The sequence below is a fragment of the Gossypium hirsutum genome, chromosome D09, assembly GCF_007990345.1.
Source record: "Gossypium hirsutum isolate 1008001.06 chromosome D09, Gossypium_hirsutum_v2.1, whole genome shotgun sequence".
Classification (NCBI taxonomy): domain Eukaryota; kingdom Viridiplantae; phylum Streptophyta; class Magnoliopsida; order Malvales; family Malvaceae; genus Gossypium; species Gossypium hirsutum.
The window spans coordinates 12,303,113-12,326,081 of NC_053445.1; the positions used below are offsets into that span (position 1 = coordinate 12,303,113).

Genomic DNA, 22,969 nt, shown 5'->3' on the forward strand with positions numbered 1-22,969 from the left:
ATTATGTTATAATTTATGCTAATTATATTTTTATTTATAAGGATTTTTATGTTAATTAAATTTTATTATAATAAATATTGTTTTATAGGATTGAGTTTTTTTTTATTTGATGGAAAGAGAAAAGAAGACATGCCTTCGCCATATGAAATATGAATTAGTAAGTAAAAAAGTGATAGATTTTATAAACTCATTTTCATCTATGTTTAATATTAGAAATTGTATATATCATATACATAAAATAATTTAAGACTTTATTTTTATCAAATAAAATATTGAATTACAAAATATATAAAATAAATTTTAAGATGATTTAAATTTATTTATTATATAATAATAAAATTAAATTTATATAAAATTATAAAATAATTTAATATATTTTAATTTATATTTTTGGTGGTAAGAAAACTAATATTAATATATATTTAAGTCATTAATTCGAATATTTTATTTGGTCAAAACATTAATTCGAATATTAGTTGAAGCTTGACTGCCAAAATGTATTTATTCAGAGATTGTCCTTCCAAGAAAGCAAAGCCCAAGCCCAAGATTATCCTATATTTGCATACTAAGCCCATTTTAGAAAAGAGGCCGATATCCCTTAAATGTGAAAATACCCGAAAAACCCAGTTTATTTATTTATTTTCCATTTTTCTTTGACGGAAACTGAAAATTTGCGGCAGTTTCCACTAGGCCGCCATTGTGGTCGGAACTGAGAAGAAGCCATAGTCACTGTTTTCTCTAAGCTTATTACATAAGAAATATCGAACCCGATAAAAGAAGAAGAAGAAGAAGTTAGAACGAGCAGCCATGGAATCGTCGAGTGAGCTCGATAGGCTGCTCTTTTTCGAGCAAGCTCGTAAAATTTCCGAAGCTACTTATGCTTCCAATCCTCTCGATGGCGACGTTCGCTTCCTCCTTCTGTCGATCCGTTTTTGTCTTCTTCTTTTTTCTTTTTCCAATTAAAATTGATATTTGTCCAATTTTTAATTTATATTTATTGTTTGCAGAACTTAACAAGATGGGCTGGAGCTTTACTTGAGTTGTCTCAGTTTCAAAGCGTTCCAGATTCACAGAAAATGATTCAAGGTTCTCATAATTTATATGCACATAATAAATAATAAATTTAATTTCATTCATTTGTAATTCAAATATTAATTTTCTTGGTTACTAAAAATTAATTGTGAATAGATGCTATTTCGAAGCTAGAGGAGGCTTTGTCGATTAACCCTAAGAAGCATGATGCTTTATGGTGTTTGGGAAATGCTCAGACTTCTTTTGCATTTTTGACTAGCAAGGAAGATGAGGCCAGGCCTTACTTCGAAAAGGCAGCTCAATATTTCCAGCAAGCAGTTGATGAGGTTTTTCTGTAGTTTTGTTTGGCTAAAGTATCAATTACTGCATTTATGGATGGATCTATAGACTCATTGCTTGAATGCTCTTTTTTTTAACTTGGTAGCTTTGTATTTGTAGGATCCCAGCAATGAAATTTACCTGAAATCTTTGGAAATATCTGCTAAGGTAGGTCTTTCTCCATACTTGGTATGATTTATTCTTTAAATAATGCTTATATTTCATCTGATGTTTAACTTTCAATGGCCGAGTACAACATATAGTTACTTTTGGAAGTTTGAGATGGAGCATATTGATTCTATTTCATGACTGTTAGATAAAGTCCCTGTGTTGTCTTTAGATGTTAAATGCGGATTAGTTTGTAAACCTTGCAGAAGATTGCTCCACTCTTTGTATTTATCTTACTGGTTAACTTGCACATTCAGAATGTCTCTTGAAATGATTGCAATCATTCTTTTTTTTTTTTTGGCCAAATGCTGTGAAATTCAGATGCATATGGATATAGCTCGGTATTATATAGAAATATATGTAGTAATGGTAGTCTAGATTTTGTTTGCCTATATATCTTACACTGCTAAAATTCAGAATAAATAAAACTTGAGATTTGTGGTAATAGACGCATTCTAAGGGCATATAAACATGACTACCTTAGATCAAATTAATCGTACAGAACACATTTTCTGCCTTGTTTGAAGCCAATCAATTAAGAGGTTTCTTAAAGCCAAACTAGAGGGAGGTATTAAGTTAAGAATGTTCTATGCGCCATTTGTTCTTTGCAATCCTCCTTACCTTTGATTTTTTAATTCTTACTGTTACCTCAGGCTCCAGAGTTACACCAGGAAATCATTAAGCAAGGTTTAGGTCAACAGATGCTTGGTGCTGGACCCTCTAGTTCTACTTCTACCTCCAGCTCAGCAAAGGTAGTCCTTAGAGTTTCTTCCTTTTGCATTCCATTTCTTCTTATTTTCACTTTTCTTTTCCCTGCTTTTGACCTTATCATGTCTCTGTGGCTTACGTTGTCAAGTGCTGTTTAATTTATCATTGAGGCTTGCACGAGGCTTTGTAAAGGGTAAAGGTCACATAGTTATGTTTTAAGTCATTGGGTGATTGACGAGAAAGTCAAAATCGATTGCTTTCCCTTTATCATGATTCTTGGAATGACTTATGGTGATTGATAATTCTGCTCATCAACGGGAGACTGAAACCTTTCTGCTCATTGAAGAGAGAATGAAACCTTAGGACTCATTAAAAAGAGACCTGAATCTCTTTTAAGGTTTTTGATAGAAATTCTGCTTAGCATTTTATTATTTCATAGGTCCCTTCAACTTAGGACCAATTTTATTACATGAATAGGAAGCCTATTGTCCCTCAAAAAAAAATAGGAAACCTATTCTTAGAAGGAAGATAAAATCAACTGAAATAAAAGCATAATCATGAAAACTAAGGAAAGAAATAAATTCACAACCTAAGCCTTAGTTAGAGAATCGAAATTGAACTAATGTTCGTCTCTAAAATAGGTTCGGCCCAAACAGGTGGGATCAATAATCACAAGCTTATGCTATACTTTTTATTTTTCTTTAATTACCAGTGCATGTAAGTTTATAAGAGCCATTATTGACATTTGGGCTTTTGATTTTTTATTGGTAAAGGAAAACTTGAGCAAAGTGGTAATCAATTAATCACAGGATCAGAGTAGGTAGATACAAACGTGCTATGGAGGAAATGTTTGATACCAAGACACAAGAGATATTATTACAATGGCAAAAGGACTAATCATGCTTTATGTTACTATGTATTGAGTTAGAAATGACACATCTCTACCCTAAATTGAGCATGGCTGAAATGAGGAAAGCTGTAGCAGCGGAGGACAAATCAGGAGATTGTTTTTAGATGATTGAATCCTGCATAATGTAGACCTAGAATGCTTTTGTGCACGAGTGGTTTTGGTAATGAGGAGGGGTAAAAGCATGCAAAATATCACATAAATGTAAGTCGTTAGGCAGGAAGTAACATAACAATGTAAACATTGATCTAGTGAGATGGAGGTAAAGGATTTCATGTAGCTTACTTTTGCAGAATGCTGATTGAGCTGCTTGATTTTCTCAGATTCCCATCAAATGCTTTTCTTATGATGAATAAGGGGATTATTAGCTAAGAATGAGCATACGTTCAGTCACTGTTTCAACCATGTTACAATTCTCTTTCATTTGAAGTGCAAATTTGTATGCAGTGTTACTTGAAGGCCATGATCTTTTTTTCTTTTTTATTTATTTATTACTTTGTATGAATTCTCTGTTTACCTTCTTGCAGACTGCTACAAAAAATAAGAAAAGTAGTGATCTCAAATACGACTTATTCGGATGGGTAATCCTTGCTGTTGGCATTGTTGCATGGGTTGGATTTGCAAAATCTCAGATGCCACCTTCACAGCTGCCACCACCACCATGATAAGCACAGGATGCAAGCAACGCCCTGACATCTAAATGCTGTTTGCATTGATTCAAAAAGCCTTAATTTATGTTAGTTTAGTTTTTTTGACCTTATTCGTGCTCCTCAGCTAATGCTTGAAAACTAGTCATTTACAGTACAATTGCTTTATTTGGAGAATAGTTGAGTGATTGTTAACATGAAAAATTCATCTGTTGATTATTTATTCGAATCTGTTGGAGCTGAGAGCAACTAACAGCAAGGTTCAACAAGAAACTTGCTAAACAAGAATCGAGACTTGCGGCAGAAACAAAGCAGAAAATCAAAACAAATTTTAAAGCAAAGCTAAAATAGAGAGCATATGGATGAAATCTGGACTGAATTCATTCAAAAAAAAAGAAAATGGCACCAAGCCAATACATAAAACCAAGCTCACAGCTTGTCAAAACAGTAGGTTAAACTAATCACAACCTACCACCACTAAGTAACTTAGTAACTTGAGTTATCACCATCAATTTTACATCAAGTATAAACCTAACATAGTTAAGATTGAACTAAGTTACATTGCATCAACTTAAAATACAAAATGAAACAAAAACATGCTTGCTGGCTTGATGAACTAGCAGCTTCTGCATGTGATGGCCTCAACTGTCTTGGTTGCTGCATGCTGACCATGCTTCAACACTCCTCCTTGGTTAGCATGTTGCAAACTTCCATCTTAGCTCTCAAATGTTGAAACTTTGAAACACTGAGGGCCTTTGTCAAAATATCAGCTATTTGCTCTTCAGAACTGCAATGAACCAGTTTAATAACATAAGCTTGCTCCATTTCTCGAACTGCATGGAGCTTGATATTAAAATGCTTTGTCCTCCCATGAAAAACAGGGTTTTTTACAATTGCAGCAGCAGATTGGTTGTCACACATTATCTCTGTTGCTTCCTTTTGCTCATGGTTAAGATCTGTTAAGATTTTTCTAAGCCATATGGTTTGATTGACTGCTGCAGCAGCAGCCACATATTCTGCCTCTGCAGTAGACTGGGCTACTACTCCCTGCTTCTTTGAGCTCCAGCAAATCATAGCAGAACCAAGGTTGAATGCATAACCTGAAGTGCTCTTCATATCATCTAATGAACAAGCCCAATCACTATTACAGTATCCAACTAGCTTCAAATTTTCATCATTGGCAAACAGCATTCCATAGGACAAAGTTCCCTTGGTGTATCTTAGAATTCTTTTTGCAGCTCTAAAATGGCTTTCATTTGAGCAATGCATAAACCTCAAGAGTAGACTTACAGCATACATTATATCAGGTTTAATGGCAGTTAGATATAGCAAACATCCAACAAGACTTCAATAGGTTGTTTCACAAACCTTTTCATACTTGTCTTGGCTTGATAGCTTTTCTCCAACAGCAACTAGTGTGTTGGTTGCTTTACAATTCTCCATTGAGAATTTGTTGAGAATCTTCATAGAAAAAGTCTTTTGACTTAGCCAAATTCCTTTCTGAGCTTGTGTTACTTCCATGCCTAAGAAGTAGGACATCAACCCCAAGTCTGACATCTCAAAATGTTGTTGCATTTTGGCTTTAAAACTGACCAGCATCTCTCGATCTCCTCCTATCACCAGTAGGTCATCGACATATATTGACACAATGAGCTGAGTTTCAGCACTGGTTGATTTAACATACAGAGTTGGCTCGCTGAGACTCCTTTCGAATCCCAGACTGGTCAGATAACCATCTATTCTGCTATACCAGGCCCTTGGAGCCTGTTTCAAGCCATACAAAGCTTTGTTGAGCTTGTACACCATTTCTTCTTTGCCAGACACATTGAAACTTTGAGGTTGCTCCACATAAATCTCTTCTTCAAGAAATCCATTGAGAAATGCTGATTTTACATCAAGTTGATGTATCATCCACTGCTTTTGTGCTGCTAAGGCAACTAGCAGTTTTATGGTATCAAGCCTTGATGCGGAAACCCGGATCTAGACACAAGAGAAACACAAATTAGAAATAAAACGAGAATAAATAAATTAGTTAAATAATAATAAATAAAAAAGAAAAAAAGGGATAGATTTTCCCTATGGAACCCTTGGTTAACTTGTAACCAAAAACGCCAATGATTGAGTGGCTCCCTACGAAACCCCTAGAAGAATAACCTCTAAAAACACCGATGAACGAGAAAGAAATTTGAATATTTGTAACTTCGAAATACCCTCGAAAGTAACAAACTCCAAACTAAATAGCAAGAGAAGAATCACTCTACTCTCAAAAATTTGCCTCACACAAATTTGGAAGAAAACAAAATACTCTCTTTTTATTCCACCCCCTCCAATGTGTAGAAAGCAAGCCTATTTATAGGCAAATTACAAGAGTAATTGAATCCTAATAAAACTCTTTCAAGAGTAATTGAATCCTAATAAAACTCTTTAAAATTATATAAGAAAATAAATAAATAATAACCTAACCAATAAAATTACTTAACTCATAAGTGATGTGTCTCAACCAATGAGAATTAAGTAAATAATAATAATAAGATACATAAAAGATTAATCCACCAATTTATGGGCTTTCACTATTCCAAGATTGGTCCAATGAATTGCATTCTCGTATTTGTCAATGTCACGAACATGATGAATTAAATTTGTAGCAACAAAGTCTTGGACAAAAGCATTCATCTTTGATTTTAATTGTCGTGCCTTGCTTCGAGTAATTGGACCACTAGGAAAAACAACCCATTGAGTGTCACCTCCTTGGCTCGTATCAAGCCTAGCCACAGGTGCAAAAGTCTCGAGGTAGTCTAATCCATACCTTTGACTGAAGCCTTTCACAACCAATCTTGTCTTCAACTTGTTTAAGCTACCATCAGCATTGTTTTTAACTCGATAGACCCATTTGACACCAATAATCTTCCAGTTTGCTGGTCTTTCAACTAGACTCCAAGTTCGATTTTTTTCAATCATTCTGATTTCTTCAATCATTGCCTACTTCCAGCCCTCCTGGCTTTCTACTTCTTCAAAGCTACTTGGTTCAACAATGGCCACTTGTGCTCTTTCATAAACATCAATCAGTGATCGAGTGCCTCTGACTGGAACATCATCTACATCCATTTTAGATGTATTTTGATCATTTTCAACTTGGTCCAATGCCAGGTCTTCAGTTACTGCCTCTGGTTCAGCTTTCTCCCAATTCCAGCATACTTTTTCATTGAATGCAACATCTCTGCTTACAAGTATCTTGTTTGTAGTAGGTTCTAGGATTCTGTAGCCCTTTTTAACCATGCTATAGCCAATTAGAATCCCTGCTTGAGCCCTTTTATCTATCTTACCTCTCTTTGCAGTTGGAACTTGTGTATAGCACAGGCAACCAAAAGTTTTGAGATGAGCCAGTGATGGCTTGAATCCAAACCATGCTTCAAATGGAGTCTTCTGAGCTAGAGCCTTGGTTGGGAGCCTATTTTGGAGGTATACTGCAGTGTTTACTACTTCAGCCAACAAAATTTTGGACAGATTCTTCTCAAACAGGAGGCATCTTGCCATGTTCATCAAACTTCTGTTTTTTCTTTCACTAACCCCATTCTGTTGAGGTGTATACACATTAGTCAGCTGATGTTTGATACCTGCTTCTTCACAGTAGGCTTGGAACTGAGCTGAGGTATACTCAGTTCCATTGTCTGACCTCAGTGCTTTAAGCTTGCAACCAGACTCAGTTTCAGTAGCAGCCTTAAACTTTAGGAACACAAATGCAACTTCTGATTTCTGCTTTAGAAAATAAATCCAGCAGTATCTTGTAGAATCATCAATAAAGAGAATAAAATACTTGTTCCCTTTGAGAGACTCGATCTTCATTGGTCCACACACATCAGTGTGCACGAGCTGCAGCTTCTCTAATACTCTCCGTGTTGTGTTTGCAGGAAATGGCAACCTTGCTTGCTTTCCTTGCTGGCACACTTCACAGATTTCATCACTTTTCACTGATTTGGTGAAGTTTTCAGCTAGCCCTTCATTGACCATCTGAGCTATCGATTTGTAGTTTGCATGTCCAAGCCTCTGGTGCTAGAGCCTGGAGTCATCAGTGGAGGCTATACAGGCTGAATGTAAGTCATTTGGCTAGTCTACTTCAAAACATTTGTCATTCATAGTGACTGTTATGAGGATTGATCCACTCAGGTAAAAAATTTGGCATTCTTTCTCCTTAAACACAACTGAGTAACCTTTCTCAAGTAATTAAGTTATACTGAGAAGGTTCCTATCAATTTCAGGTACTAAAAGTACATTTGAAATGATTTTGCTACCTGTAAGGGTACAAATCAGCACATCTCCTCTTTCTTCAGCATTTATGAACTGACCATTTCCAATTTTCACCTTGGTTTTACAGGCTTTGTCCAAGGTCTTGAAGATAGTTGCATCTGGTGACATGTGGTTTCTGCAACCACTATCTAGAAGCCAGCCCTTTGAACCATTCTTTTGGTTTGCTGCACATGACACAGCAAAAACCTGTTCTTCTTGATCATTGATTTCTTCAGCCACTCGAGCTTCAGCCTTTAGTACTGAAATTGATTCTGCCTTGGTTTGCTTCTGTTTTTGCAAACCTTTTCAACATGGCCCTTCTTCTTGCAGTGTTGGAATACTGCATCTGGTCTAAACCAGCATCTATCTTCTGGATGACCAGCCCTTTTACAGTGTCTGCAGGGTTGATCACTGCTCCTAGCAGCATTAGGCTTAGGCCTATTTTTTCAGAACTTTTTACCTTTATGAGCATTGATGCTCGAGGCTTCTTTAATTTTGGCTTGAAAAGCCCCTTCCTAGTGCTCCTCTTGTCTGCTGGCTCTTCTTTGCTCTTGTGCATACAAGGCATTGATTAGCTCAGTTAAGGAGATAGTTGTCAAGTCCCTTGAGTCTTCGAGGGATGAAATTTTGGCTTCATACCTCTCTGGTAAAGTGGACATGACTTTCTCAACTATTCTAGCTTCACTGAATTGCTCTCCAAGGAGCCTTATGCTATTTACTACAGCCATAATTCGGTCTGAATACTGCTTGACAGTTTTTTCCTCTTCATTTTAAGATTTTCGAAATCCTTTCTTAAGTTTAGTAGCTGTTGTTGCCTTGTTCTTTCAGTTCCTTGAAACTCTTCTTTAAGCTTATCCCAAGCCTCCTTTGGTGTCTCACAGGCCATGATCCTCATGAAGATCACATCTGTCACACAATTTTGTATGCATGACATGGCCTTGTACCTTTTTGTTCTTTCATCAGTGTGTTGCCTTATTTGAGCAACTGTTGGATTAGCTCAAAGAGGTGCTGACTCAGCATCTGAGTTAACTACTTCCCATAGGTCGAATGCCTGCAAGTAAGTCCTCACCTTAACTGCCCAAATGTTGAAGCCCTCTCCATTGAAGAAATGTGGTGAAGTTGGTGAAAAACCTGATGAAGCCATGGTGTCTCTTGTTGAGTTATAACAGGTCCTCTAAGAATGTGGCTCTAGATACCAATTGTTGGAGCTGAGAGCAACTAACAGCAAGGTTCAACAAGAAACTTGCTAAACAAGAATCGAGACTTGCGTCAGAAACAAAGCAGAAAATCAAAACAAATTTTAAAGTAAAGTTAAAATAGAGAGCATATGGATGAAATCTTGACTGAATTCATTCAAAAAAAAAAAAGAAAATGGCACCAAGCCAATACATAAAACCAAGCTCACAACTTGTCAAAACAGTAGGTTAACCTAATCACAACCTACCACCACTAAATAGCTTAGTAACTTAAGCTAATTAACTTGTACAAATGAACAAAGCTGATTAATCAGCTCAGTCACCATCAATTTTACATCAAGTATAAACCTAACATAGTTAAGATTGAACTAAGTTACATTGCATCAACTTAAAATACAAAATGAAACAAAAACATGCTTGCTGGCTTAATGAACTAGCAGCTTCTGCATGTGATTGCCTCGACTGTCTTGGTTGCTGCATGCTGACCATGCTTCAACAGAATCTATACTTTTTGTTTTTGTTCAATTTTGTCGATAGGAAAAAGTGATTCCTTTTATATAAAAAAACAACCCCAATATTAGAAGGATCTTTGGATTGAATTGAGAAGGGTAGATATACATTTTGGTCCCTGAATTTGGCTTTAAGATCTAAATTGGTACTTTAAGTATATATATATTTTTGGGTTCAATTAGGTGCTTGAATTTGGCACCTAAAGTTTAATTTGGTCCAATTAGGTATATGAACTTGGCATTTATGGTTTAAATTGGTAATTGAACTTGGCTTTTTGGTCCAAACTAATAGTTACAATAAATGATTTATTTGAATCAATTTTAACTATGCAGCCAATTTTTCATGCATATATCTGAACCAAAAAGCCAAGTTTAAGTACTTAATTTGAAAAAAAAAAGGAGTTTTGGGTACCTAATTGAGTCTTAGGGCAAGTTTAGGTACCTAGTTGAATTTGGCTTTAAGGTTTAATTTGATATTTAAAGTTTAATTTGGTCTAAATAGGTACATAAACTTGGCTTTCTGGTCCAAACTAGTTAGTAAGCATATGTTTAAACCGACAAACCAAGTTTAGGTAACTTAATTTGACAAAAAAAGAAAAAAGAAAAAAAAGAGTTTAGATATCAAATTGAATCTTGAGGTCAGATAACTAATTGGACAATAAAAAAAAACCTGGAGATACAAATTTAAACCTTAAAATCAAATTGTTTTTAAAGGATGGAATTTAACCAGATTTTTAGATAATTGAAGGATTAAGGATGAGAATGGAGGCTGCTTAAGGATAAGAGTGGGTAGTGCGAATTTAATATTTGTGGTTTAGATATTGGAGTGGATACATTTACTTTTTAAACAATGAATCAAATTAAGAGCTGATAATTTCTTTAGGTGGATTTGGATGGAAAACAACCGCCATACGGGCCTAAGATAGTTTTAATAGAAGTTGGGCCTATATTGTGGAAATAAATAAATAAATCGAAATTTCTTGCTGCTTCCGCTCATACTTGGCTGATCTCTAAAAAATGTGAACAAAAAACAGTTGATTCATCGTCATTCTTAACTGCTTTTTGAAACCTCTTCCCAATTCCAGATAAAGCTAAAGCATTCATTCGAGCCTCCTTCAAATGGCGGGAACGAAACTGTTCCCTACCCAATCCACTCACTCCCTTTCCTTTCGCCACTTTTTCGCACTCGCTCCGCCGCTTGCGGTGTCGTATCCCACCCGTGTCCCCCTCGACTGTGCTAAACTCAGTAGGCTTCGCGTCTTAGCTATGGCGGCTAAAAAGAGTCCGAAGCGTCTCAAGTACTCTACTCCTCGCGTTCCCAAGGTCTAATTTCTTCTCAAATTATTCATGTTTGTGATCTGTAAAAAACTTAAGTGAAAAAGAAAGTTGAAGTAACTGAAATTGACAGATAGATGATTTGGTTTACGTGGAAGTCGATCCTTCGGGAACTGAAAACTGGAAACTTGAACCTGTAATTGAACTTTTAAACCAAGGAGCTGTTGGTGTTATTCCTACTGATACCGTGTAAGAGCTATCAAAATTACTTCTTTTATTATTTCTTTTACTTTTATTTTTGGTTTCTAGAAGCGAAAACCATGTTTCGATTTAAAAAATATAATGAAAACATCAAAATTTAGTGTTCTGTTAAAAGGAAAATTTTGCATCATTTTTTTTTGACTGAAATGATTAGTACATTTGAACGTGTTGCAGTTTAGTACTTTTAGGTTTGATTGTTTTTTTAGTTGAAGCAATTAACACAATGTGAAAAATTAAGGGTCAAAACAGGGCCTTACAACGTCCTTTTGAAATTTCTTAATATCAATTTAATGTTCCTTTGTTCATATGTAGGTATGCTATAGTTTGTCATTTGAAAAGCCATTCAGCTATTGAACGTCTTCGAAGGTAGGTTACAGGTAGCAATTTTCCTTTTTATTTTTATTTTTTTATACTAATTTTATAGGTTTAAACCTTTATCTGAGTTCAATCTTTAGCTGATAAAAGCTGTTGTATATTCTCCCATTGCAGAATAAAAAACATTGAACCTTCCAAGGTAAATTTCAATACCTATCAAACTTGATGCTAACATTGCTTTTGGGCACTTTTTTCCAAACCATAAGCGAAGTATCAAAATTTTCCATGCATCTATTTTTTCTTTTTCATGTCCTTTTTGCTGATTATGGCTTTGTGCAGCCACTTAGTATTTTATGCCGCTCTCTTCGAGACATTGACAATTATACGACGGGGTTCCCTCGTGGTGATGGCCAAGGTCATGCGAATATTTTTCGAGCTGTTAAGCATTGCTTGCCTGGGCCTGTAAGAATGTTCTTTGTCTTATTCTTGTTGTTATTATTGTTAGCGGAAGGAACCTTAAGTACCCATTGGTGGCATAACAGAGCCAGAATAGAAGGAATGCTTTGTTATTTATTGTTAAGATGAGGTGTAGGATCCACTTATAGTGGTTTCTTTGCAGAAATTCTTCTTGTTCTGCACTTAGTCTTAATGGCTTTAATGTTTATTATCTTCCTGCTTCCCCATGGTTGGCTAATCAATGAACACATCATAGTGGGATTTCAAACATGATGAACTCTTATTAACCTATGACCTTTTTGGCTAAATATGTTCTCCTTGCGTGTCTGCATGTTAGATTGCTGGGTCATGAAGTGGAATATTTGGTGGGAAATAGGTTCCACAATTTATTTTGAATATATTTTTAACTTGTAACAAAATTCCTGTGGAAACAGTATACTTTCATCTTAACTGCAAGCAAAGAGTTGCCAAAACAATGTGTGAGGTATGGCACAACTACAGCAAAATATGCTGCAAGGAAAAATGTAGGTGTTCGTATGCCCGATGATGCTATATGTCAAGCAATATTAGAAAAGATGGATGCACCTTTAATATCCACAAGGTTGGTATACTGAAGCTGCAAACATTAATAGGCCAGTGGATAAACCAAACTAATTATATGGCTCCTGCTTTTTATTCTCTATGTTCTTTATGATTTTATACTTAATGTCTTGTTCCCTTTTGCTAGTGTCAAGTGGCCAAAAGAAAATGAGTGGATGATAGATCCGGTTGTGATAGCTGATATATATGGAGCAGAGGTATGAACTTTGCCTGGTTCAATTTATCTTACAAGGTTAAAATTTCACCTTGAGCTATGGCAGTATCTAGTACTTTCCAGACAAATTATGCTCGGAGAGCAGTAAACTTTCTTGGATCCCTCTTTAATGAACCACCTAGAATGTTGTACTTTTGATTTTAATATCAAGTTCATATGTCTATGTCATGCAAATATAATTTGGAGAAGTGAAAATAGAATGGAGCGAGTTAAATTATATATTTTGTTTCATAGCACTTGTTGCTTACACCTTATCTGCGGCTACTCAACATTTTACCCTCCAACTCTTTTGGTTGGAAAGTAGAATGAATAGTTAAGAGCTGTATTTGAGGCTTCCATCAGTACTATTCTAAATCGTGTTTTCCTCACAATTGAGCTGTATTTCTACTTTAGGGTCTTGATTTTGTCGTTGATGGTGGCATAAGAGTTGCTGATCCTTCTACTGTTGTTGACATGACTAGGGCTTCTCCCAAAATTATACGGCTTGGAAAGGTATAACTGAGTATTCCTGAGTCAAGTAAGATGAAAGAATTGGACCATGTTATCTTTCTATAACCTAAAATATCCTGCTTTTGTTACAAATATAGTTCTTTTTTAACAGTGACCTAGTTATTACCAGAGCTTTGTGTGGTATCTTAGAATTTTATGAGTAGGGAGGACAACAGGTTGGACATTTGTAAAATCTAACTTGGAATCCACAAATTTGCTTTAAAATTTGAATCCATTTATTATTTGAACTGAAGCGAAGTATCCCCATCTAAATCCTAATTAATTAAATTATCTGCCAGATATCCAAATCCGAATTTAATAAGTCTAAAAACTTTTAAAATAAAACTTAAAAAAGTAAAGTGGATATTGGATTTGGATATCCGAGTCAGAATTTATTACCCTATAAAATAAAGCGGATTTGGATAGCAAAGTAAAACAGATTCGGATAATGGATAGATAAATCCGAATATGTTATCCACAAAAGTAAAGCAGATTTGGATAACGGATATCCGAGGGCTAATATTTGTATTTGCTCGGAATCTGCTACTACCAATAATTAGAATATATGAATCTAAAAATTATCCTAATAAGTAATATTTAAATCTGAAAAAAGCAATTTAAATATTTAAAAATATCTGGATCCGCACTATCTATTGCCCACCCTATTCATGAGTAACTTGGTGAAAAAGGAAGGGATGCAACACTTGTATTTAAGAGGGAATCAAGAAACTATTTGTGCAATGTTGTCAACACTTCTATCTGAATCTGATGGCTTGCCCCATTTGTTATATGTATGATGCAGGGACCCAAATTGCACTGGATGGCATCAGAAGATGATAACGAATCTGCTGTCTATGCAGACGAGCTCATTCCATCAGCCACTTAAGATTCTTTCTCTTTGTAAGCTTACAGCACATGAGGCCCATGGTTCTTTCGGATTCAAGGTCGAATCAGTTCACCTCCACAAAAGAGATCAACATCAATGTTTATCTATAGTAACTGAGTTCAAGCAAAGGTATTGTATTTTGTATAGCTCTTCCAACTTTCATGTTAACTCCTATTATTATTATTGTTATTATTTTGACAAAAACGCTTATGATTATTGTTAGAAAGGGATGGGTTTATAGGATTTGAACTTTGATTTTAGGGTGTGCTTGGTTGGGTGAAAAAATGGAAGGATGGGAGAAGGGAGTGAAAAAATGGAAAAAAAATTTGTGTGGACTTGGTTGGGAAGAAAAGTTAGAGGAAAGAAAATAGGAGGGATGACCATTTTCCATCTTAATGCATAAAAATCAATCCTTCCAAATTAGAATGATGAGAGGAAAGAAAATGAGAGAGATGTGCATGCTAGTTCAAAATTATGTAGTTTTCAAATGTTTTTTTTTCTTTCATTCTATTTTTTAACTCTACTAAGCAATGGATGAAATTTTTTTCTATTTTTCTATCTCTTGTACCAAGCACATCCTTGGAAAGAAAATTTATGTTTTCTATCCTTCTAGTGTTCTACCCCTTTAATTTTCCATCACTCCAGTTTTCTTTTTACTCTACCAAACAAAACCTTAGTGTCAAGATACAACGACTTTGCTACTCTAACCATGGCTGTTGAAGCTCTTATTAACCATTTTTTTTTATATCTTTTAGCTACTATTTGGTGGTTATTTTAATTGAAATTTAATTGTTACAATTTAATCGTCATTTATTATTCTTAATTTTATATTTTATAACCGTTAATTGAACTCCAATTAATACATTTATTTTAATTTTATATTTTATAACCTGGGATTTGAACCCAGGCTTTGATAATCTAACCCAAGCGCTTAATGCATGAAAACATGACTGAAGAACATGTCTGGTACCTTCCATATTGTCATCACAAAAAGGCGCAAGTTAAATTACCAGTTAACCGTCTTCTTCTGTGTCTTTCAAAGTTAGTGAGCAATTTGTTACTAAAGACTAGCCAAAGAAGAGCTCTTAATCTGTTGTGGTCTTTAAAAGTGTATTTATTTTACAGAAAATTATTTACGAAAAATGGTTTTTTTTTGTATTTTTCTGTATATGTTTTATAGGAAATCGTTTGGTCAATGAAACGGAAAGTAAACCATTTTTCTTAGAAATTGCCTCTTTTTTAAAAGTATAGCTTCATTTTTGAAAAATAATTATTTTATGATTAATTTGATTTTTATTAAAAAACCAACTTGAATAAGTCTAATATTATTATATTAATAATAATGTTTTAAATTTTTAAGGAGAAAACAGGTTCATAAGAATCTACACTGCAGCTACATTATTAACACGTAGCATGAACTTAAAATTCCCTGTCTTTCTGCATTAGGTGGTTCTTAAAAAACACAAATCTTCATTCGATCTGATCACCTAGTCTCCTCGTATAGCTCAGCAGATAGTCTCCTCTTGAGTTCCTTAGCAGTCCACCTATAGCAGCAACACCCGCCTCAATGTCCACCGATCGATCTGAGTTGAGCTGTACCTAGTCTCTCTTTGGTGCTTTCCACTGCTTGAGATACGTTCACGCCCAGGATAAACTTGTAGCCAATAAATCCTCAGTATTGCTATGTGCCCCTTGGAAAACATGTGTGTTACGATGCTTCCAGAGGAGCCAAACAGTAATGGAAAAGAAGAAATCCATGTATCGTTCCCAATGTCAAATCTGCCAGCAGTCAGTAAGTTCCAAAGAACCCATTCTTGCAAAGGGAGTGAGAAAAATCGATCCTTAGTCCTGTTGGGAACAATGGAGTTCCAAAGTCCCCTAGCAAACAAACAATCCCTTAGGATGTGCAGAATGGATTCCACCCCTTCACCATACCGGGAACAGTGAGAATCCCCTTCATCCCTCATCTAACCCATTCTTCATTAGTCAAAAGTCGACCTTTAATAACAATCCAAATGAACTGACGGACACGTTGAGGTGTTGGGCACTTCTAAATGAGTATCCAAACCGGCTTAGCCTTCCCCCAATTTAGAACCTGCAAAATGTTTAAACGTATCTGCAATAGAGAATTTTCCATTTTTTGAGCCAATTCCAAGCAAGCGTATCCATTCCTATGGCGGTAAAATGCCCTTAATTTTAGAAAAAATGTCTTGTGGTAGCATATATCTCAAACTCTGCCAATTCCATTCACCATTCGGGTTCACTATATCCATAACCATTAAATACCCATTACAAGGTTCATTACCAATATAAAAGTTTTTAAGAGGGCATATTTCATTAATCCAATAGTCCCACCAGAAATTCGTCAATTGCCAATTACCAATAGACCAATCATCTCCTTAAAGCATCTCAGTCCAAACTTCCGAAAGCGGTCGCCAAACATACAAACAAGAACTTCGAGTGATTGAGATCGGACATCGACTTTGAATATTGTATTTGTTCCTCAGAACATGAACCCAAAAGGCGTCAATGTTAGAGATAATTTTGAAACCAAGCTTAAAAAATACTACAACATATAGAAAAAATTACAGGTTTTTTACACCAATAATATGAAAAATATAATTACGAAAATGGGGTAAAAAGTAAATTAATTATGAGAACAAGTGTGGCCATATTGTCAAGCGATACCACCTTAAAAGGTTCACCCATCTTTAGCCAATTATTCTGGAAGAAGAAAATTAATTTTTAACTAGTGTCACCACTAGACCTGTCCATGGGCCGGGCGGCCCGGCCCGGCCCGACGGCCCGCCCGAAATATGGGAGAGTTCGGGTAAAAATATAGGCTCGAAATATGGGCTTGGGTAAAAAAACGAGGTCCGTTTAAAAAATGGGTCGGGCTCGGGCTCAACTTTTTTGGCCCGGGCCCGGCCCGAATATAATAAATATATATTTTTTATTTTTATTTTTTAATTTTAAAATACTTTAAAAATATTTTTATATTTATTTTTTTATTTTTAAAATATTTTTTTGTGTTTTATTAAAAACCGGGCCGGGCCCGGGCCGGGCTCGGGCTTATTATTTTTTCTCGGGCCGGGCCCGGGCCTAAGAGTCGGGCTGAATTTTTTTTCCGGGCCCGGCCCGGCCCGGCCCATGGACAGGTCTGGTCACCACCTTAATTGGTTACACCAAAAGTTTTTATTTCCCATTTTTTCCTGTCATATATTGTGGTATAAAAATATCAGTGTCGCCATATAGGGTAGCCCTACTACTTTATCCCACCTCCCTACCTCCACGTGTGTATGGAGAACCAGCAAAGAAATTTGAACGGTGTCGCCAACAAGGAAGGTTACATCGAATTAGCATTTTAATCCTTGCTTCCCTGCCAAAAGAACAAAACTTTGATTGTTTTGTATTGTTGAAACAAATTAAGAGAAAAAAAAATTGTGTCAAAACTAACCAAGAAAGTCTCTTGGATCCCTACAACTATTTGAAATCTAGATTGAAGATCAATAATAATTGTTTTTCATTTCAAAAATCAAGTTTGAGTTGAAGATCAATGTTAGTTTTTAATTACTTTTAGGGTAAACTACTAAAATAATAACTTTTGTTTATCTCAGGTTACATTTTAGTCACTTATGTTTGAAATGTTACGTTTTAGTCACTTGCGTTAATGTCTTGTAACATTTTAGCCACTGAGCCATTAACGTTGTAACATAAGCTGATGTGGCACGTTAAATCATCATTTCAAATGAAAAATTTAGGTTAAATTATACAATTGGTTCCCATTTTTTTTCATTTTGAGCATTTTAATTTTTTTCTTTTATGTTCTTTTAACTTTCTTTCTTTTTCTTTATTTTCCATTCTCTTCTATTTCTCCCTTTGTTTCCTCCATTCTCCATCTTTTTTAACATAATTTTTCTATGTTTATGAAAAAAGTAAAGGAAAAAGCTGAAACCAAAATAAAACTTGCTTCGCATATTCTCACCCCACAATTACAAACCCTCATCGTCTACCATCGCTTTAATGAACCAATTTGGATCTCTTAATGACCTAGTCCACAAGCTCGTTTCACTTAAAGACCTCGCTAGTCATGACTTATGGTAGTCCACCCTCAACAAAGTTTATTGAGCCCATTCCCTTAGCCTCCTAACCAACCCCAATGACCACCTTATCTATCTTACTTACAACATTCTAGTCCTCTCGAAACTACGTTGTTTCACAGATTCTTCAAATGATCTCTACACTCTCAATGATTAAAACGACTACCATACAAAACTTATCCTTAGCTTTACCCAAACTAGTTTGGTTCCATGCTCCTTTTCTCTCTTCAGTTCATCCATGCTCGGCTTCCAATCAAGCTTGCTTGAGCATATCCAGAAAGGTTTAGATCAATTTTATTGTTTGCTTAATTTTATTCGTCAAAAAAGAAAAGAAAATGAAAGGAATAATCTACACGATTCTGTAAAAGTTTGGAAACGGGAAAAAATTGTTTTGAATATAAAGAATTCAATTTATGTTTGGATTTTATTAATGATATGGTTTTTTATATTGATTAGTTAGATTCAATTTGAGTTTCAAAATTAGGTTATACTCAAATCGAGATTTGATTAAGAATGATTGATATTAAATTTTGAGTGAAATTTAATTTAGGAATCATTTGAAAGAAACAAGGACTTGGTTTATTTGGTGGGCAAAGATTATGTTTTTGTAGTGAAGAATATGAGAAGAGAGAAAAATAAAAGGGAAAAATAAAAGGAAAATAAAAGAAAAAAAAAGAAAAAAAATTAAATTGTTCAAAAAAAAAGTATAGGGACTAGTTTTAATAAATGGAAAATATAGAAAAACTACATTAAAAGAAATAGAGAAGAGAGGAAAACAAAGGGAGAAGGAGAAGAGAATGAAAAAAAAAAGAAAAAAAAAGGAAAGTTCAAAGAACATAAAAGAAAAAAATTAAATTGCTCAAAACAAAAAAATATAGGGACCAATTGTATAATTTAACCTAAAATTTTTGTTTAAAATGATGATTTAAAATGTCACGTCAGCTTATTGTTACATCGTTCATAACAATTAACACTCAGTGAGTAAAATGTTACAACACCATAACTTAAGTGACTAAAACATAACATTTCAAACATAAGTGACTAAAATGTAACTTGAGACAAACAAAAGTGACTATTTTGATAGTTTACCATTATTTTTATGTTATTTCATTTTATTTTACTATTATGGATAGTTTGGTTACTATATGGTGATATAATGTTTAGTATGACATGAAAATTATTTTGTTTGATATACAATTTTTTATTGCTTTGATATGGTATAAATTGTTTTAATATAAACTAATATGTACTTTTTATTTTTAATTTATTTTACAAATTTACTTTAGAAGATGAATAATCAATTCTTTGTATACTTCCATTACAATGGAGTAATTTGCCATACAGATGTTAGTTGTATATTTTAATTATGTCATCAAATAGGAATGAGGTTTAACAAGAGAGTAAACTTAATGAAATCAAAGAAAAGATTGGTGCGAAAATCGATTGAGGTTGTGGTAGGAGGATGTGTGGTAGGAGGATGTTTAGACTATTCTACAAATTTTCATTTTAATAAAATTTGGGCAAATATAGGGAGATGCAACTTGTAGAGGATGATGACATAAATATTATGATCACACCGTATTGCACGACTGGTAACATTGAACCAATTGAGTTGTTCACTGAGTTGGCGGATGTCGAGCCAGTATAAAATAACACTACATTAGATCAATAATATGGATTTCATGACTCGTATATAGAGGTTCCAAAAGCACTTGTGGATGGGCAATCTTTTGTACACAGGTTTGATTTTGATTTGAATGTTGGGTGGGTAGAAGTGTGCTATTATGAAGCAATCTCAACATCATGTGGAAACCTATACGTGCTTCTATTCTATATAATAACACTACTCTCAGTCTCTGTTTACAGATATATCCATTGATGATTGGTACCAATGCAGATAATGAAGAAGGACTTGATAATAATGATAGTCCCGATCACTAGGGGGAAGAAGTTAGTGACCTCGATCTCGACGAGGTACTAGATTGTAACACTCAGATTTCAAATAACCTGAAATTAAGAATGAATAAGGGACTAAATTGAAAGAGACCGCAAGCTAACTACCTATACTGTAAAAATTAGAAAAGATGGAAATCAAATTGGACATGGTTGGGATCCAATTCTAGTTCAGTTGGAATGGAACCCGTTGATTCCTTAGTGGGAGATATCATAATTAGCAATGGAAGGTTTTCTTAGGATTGGAAGTAGCACAGGAAGGGTTATAAATAGTTGGGAGATTCCCAACCTTGTCCAATTTCTCTCGTTCATCATCTTCTTTGGTAGCTCGAAGAAGGAGTAGTCATGGAAGGTTCTGCATGAAGAGATTTCATGAAGATAGAACTGGAAAAGTAGGGAAACCAACAAGTGGGTAAGGTTTTTAACCCTTATGTGTACATATGATAAAGTTACGAACATCAGAACTATTTTGAGGGTTCTACATGTTTTTGGAAAAAAATGGGTTTAGGTTAATAATATGGAGTATAACCTATGGTTTTTGATTTTAAGATACTGTTTGGAGAATGGAAGCTCTGATGCTTAAAAGAAGGAATAAACTAGGGGAAACAATAAGGTTTCAGGTGAGTTCCTAACTCCAAACCTGTTATTATGGTCTACGTTGTTAGGTATGTCATGTTTGCATAAACATGAAGCAGGATGGTATGAACATGCATTGCATAACTATGGGGAAACCTCAAGGGGTTAGATGAAGTTAGGAAGGGAATAGGGAGAGAACTCATTAGTTACCGCCTCAGGCGAAGCTTTGGGTAAATAAGGTAATGAGAGGAGGATTTGAGAAATAAAAAAATATGAAATGATATTTACCGCGACGACGATATCGACTGGTCTTTTGAGGTGACATTGTGACGATGATATACAGCGTAAGACCATAAATGAAAGAGGCTACAATAGTTCGGTATGTGGTACATAACATAAGACCATGGATGAAAGATGCCATGACAACATGGTATAATGTAAAGGTATATGATGTAAGACCATGGATGGAAGGCTCCATGGAAACAAGGTAAATGATATAAGGTATGCAGTGCAAGACCATAGATGAAAGATGCTATGGTAGTTAGGTATGATGAGTAAGATCATTGATGAAAGACGTTATGACATTATAAGGTAATACGTCACGATGGCGAAGTGGTATAAGACCATAGATGGAAGAATCCATGGCATCCACAGAGTAAGTTCGTTAGGGCAGTAAACAGGGAATAAAGTAAGTTCACTGGGATAGTAAACATGGAATAGAGTAAGTTCGTTGGGACAGTAAACACGGGAAGTCTGCTGGGATAAGGGAAACGAAATGGGAAGGGTATAAGACCATAGTTCAATTATGACAACCTAGGGCCCGTCGTGGTGTAGATACAACCTCAAGTGAGGAGTACAGGCTTGGGCGCCAAGTATGAGAATCCACGTAGGTGGAAGAAGAGCAAAGAAAGTGTAAGTATGGTAAGCGGGCGATGCGAGTCTCAAGGCTCAATTTTAGACCCATGATTGTGATGGGCTTACACTACCTCAAGGCGCAACAATAAGATCAAAGGCCAAGCAAATCAAAACAAGATTCGATCAAAAAAATTGTGATGATGAATCTTTTTAAGGAAACGAGGCATGATACATGCATGAAATGGGTGAAATTTATTAAACTCCATTCACTAAAGCTACCAGTTTTTAAGTTTGGGGAATCAGCAGACTTGTAATAACTTTTTGGATGGGATTCAGGTATTTATATGTTAATATTTCTACATGGTTTTGAAGATCTATCTCTTAGCTTCGAAATGCAATTTTAATCACTTGATTTTGAGTTCCGGAGCTCAAGTTATGACCATTTTAGTGCAGAATGCGCGGACAAAATTTCTTGACGGGATTATGACGAGAATTACGAGTTTTGGTCTTTTAATTAGAGTTTAAATCATATTGGATTCAGGTTTTAGACTTAATTTTTATTATATATTAGTCCAATATTGTATTTATTAGCTCTAATTATTTTATTATTTTTTATTCCTAATTTTTTATAATTATTAAGTATTTTAAGTTATTTAGGAGTTTTATGTCAACAAGAAGATTTAGTTTAAAACTACTTCTTGTTAATTTAGGTTAATTAGAGTTCTAGTATATTAAGAGTTTTATTTTGATTTATTTAGCTAGCCTATATAAAGGCTTTTACATTGTACACAAAAAAACAATTTTTTATTATTCAACAACTTCTCTTTTGAGTTAATAAATTCTCTTTGAGTTTTTCTTTTCAAGAATTTCTTTTCAGTTTTCTTTTAGAAGAGTTTTAACAATCTTTTCAGATTGTGGGGATCATCTTCAAACTTTTTCTTGTCAAGTTTTCTTCCTTGGAGGGGAAACTAGAGCTGCTTAAAGAGGGTTGTGAATTCTTCTTGTTTCTAAGGCTTCTTAGGACTTTTACATGTCACGTTCTATCTTTTCCATCTATCTTCTTTATTGTTTTAATCTTTGATTTATTGTTCAATTTTATTTTTCTTAGTTATTTATTTTAATTGTTTTATCTGACTTGGATTCGATTGCATTTCAAGTTGTGTCAAAATCCAAGTTTCTTTCCGAGACAGAGAGAAAAGAAACCTTGAGTGATAAAAGTT

The 22,969-nt window shown here is 34.8% G+C and overlaps 2 protein-coding genes across 3 annotated transcripts; both read left to right on the top strand.

Moving 5' to 3' along the window:
* The first annotated feature begins 584 nt into the window (after window positions 1-584).
* Window positions 585-4,003, top strand: LOC107892160 (mitochondrial import receptor subunit TOM20). 2 transcript variants are annotated; one of them, XM_016817167.2, is made up of 6 exons: window positions 585-903; window positions 1,008-1,086; window positions 1,189-1,358; window positions 1,471-1,518; window positions 2,172-2,270; window positions 3,661-4,003. In XM_016817167.2, the coding sequence occupies exons 1-6, from the start codon at window positions 808-810 to the stop codon at window positions 3,796-3,798; spliced, it is 630 nt and encodes a 209-aa protein (XP_016672656.2). In that variant the 5' UTR covers window positions 585-807; the 3' UTR covers window positions 3,799-4,003. The 2 variants fall into 2 exon arrangements, with proteins under 2 accessions (XP_016672656.2, XP_040957744.1); XM_041101810.1 differs by lacking the exon at window positions 3,661-4,003 and adding an exon at window positions 3,000-3,332 and having other exon boundaries at window positions 636-903.
* Window positions 4,004-10,733: 6,730 nt separating this feature from the next.
* Window positions 10,734-14,869, top strand: LOC107892159 (uncharacterized protein YciO). Its single transcript, XM_016817165.2, has 9 exons — window positions 10,734-11,092; window positions 11,178-11,293; window positions 11,618-11,671; window positions 11,795-11,819; window positions 11,960-12,082; window positions 12,511-12,677; window positions 12,804-12,873; window positions 13,284-13,382; window positions 14,182-14,869. The coding sequence occupies exons 1-9, from the start codon at window positions 10,889-10,891 to the stop codon at window positions 14,263-14,265; spliced, it is 942 nt and encodes a 313-aa protein (XP_016672654.1). The 5' UTR covers window positions 10,734-10,888; the 3' UTR covers window positions 14,266-14,869.
* Window positions 14,870-22,969: the final 8,100 nt, after the last annotated feature.

What these genes read in the sequence shown, in the direction of transcription:
- LOC107892160 (XM_016817167.2), top strand. Translation starts at nt 808, where the DNA reads ATGGAATCGTCGAGTGAGCTCGATAGGCTGCTCTTTTTCGAGCAAGCT. An exon ending in CCAATCCTCTCGATGGCGAC is followed by an intron (nt 904 to 1,007) that starts GTTCGCTTCCTC and finishes TATTGTTTGCAG; the next exon opens with AACTTAACAAGATGGGCTGG. An exon ending in CTTTGGAAATATCTGCTAAG is followed by an intron (nt 1,519 to 2,171) that starts GTAGGTCTTTCT and finishes CTGTTACCTCAG; the next exon opens with GCTCCAGAGTTACACCAGGA.
- LOC107892159 (XM_016817165.2), top strand. Translation starts at nt 10,889, where the DNA reads ATGGCGGGAACGAAACTGTTCCCTACCCAATCCACTCACTCCCTTTCC. An exon ending in AAAACATTGAACCTTCCAAG is followed by an intron (nt 11,820 to 11,959) that starts GTAAATTTCAAT and finishes GGCTTTGTGCAG; the next exon opens with CCACTTAGTATTTTATGCCG. An exon ending in AGCATTGCTTGCCTGGGCCT is followed by an intron (nt 12,083 to 12,510) that starts GTAAGAATGTTC and finishes CTGTGGAAACAG; the next exon opens with TATACTTTCATCTTAACTGC.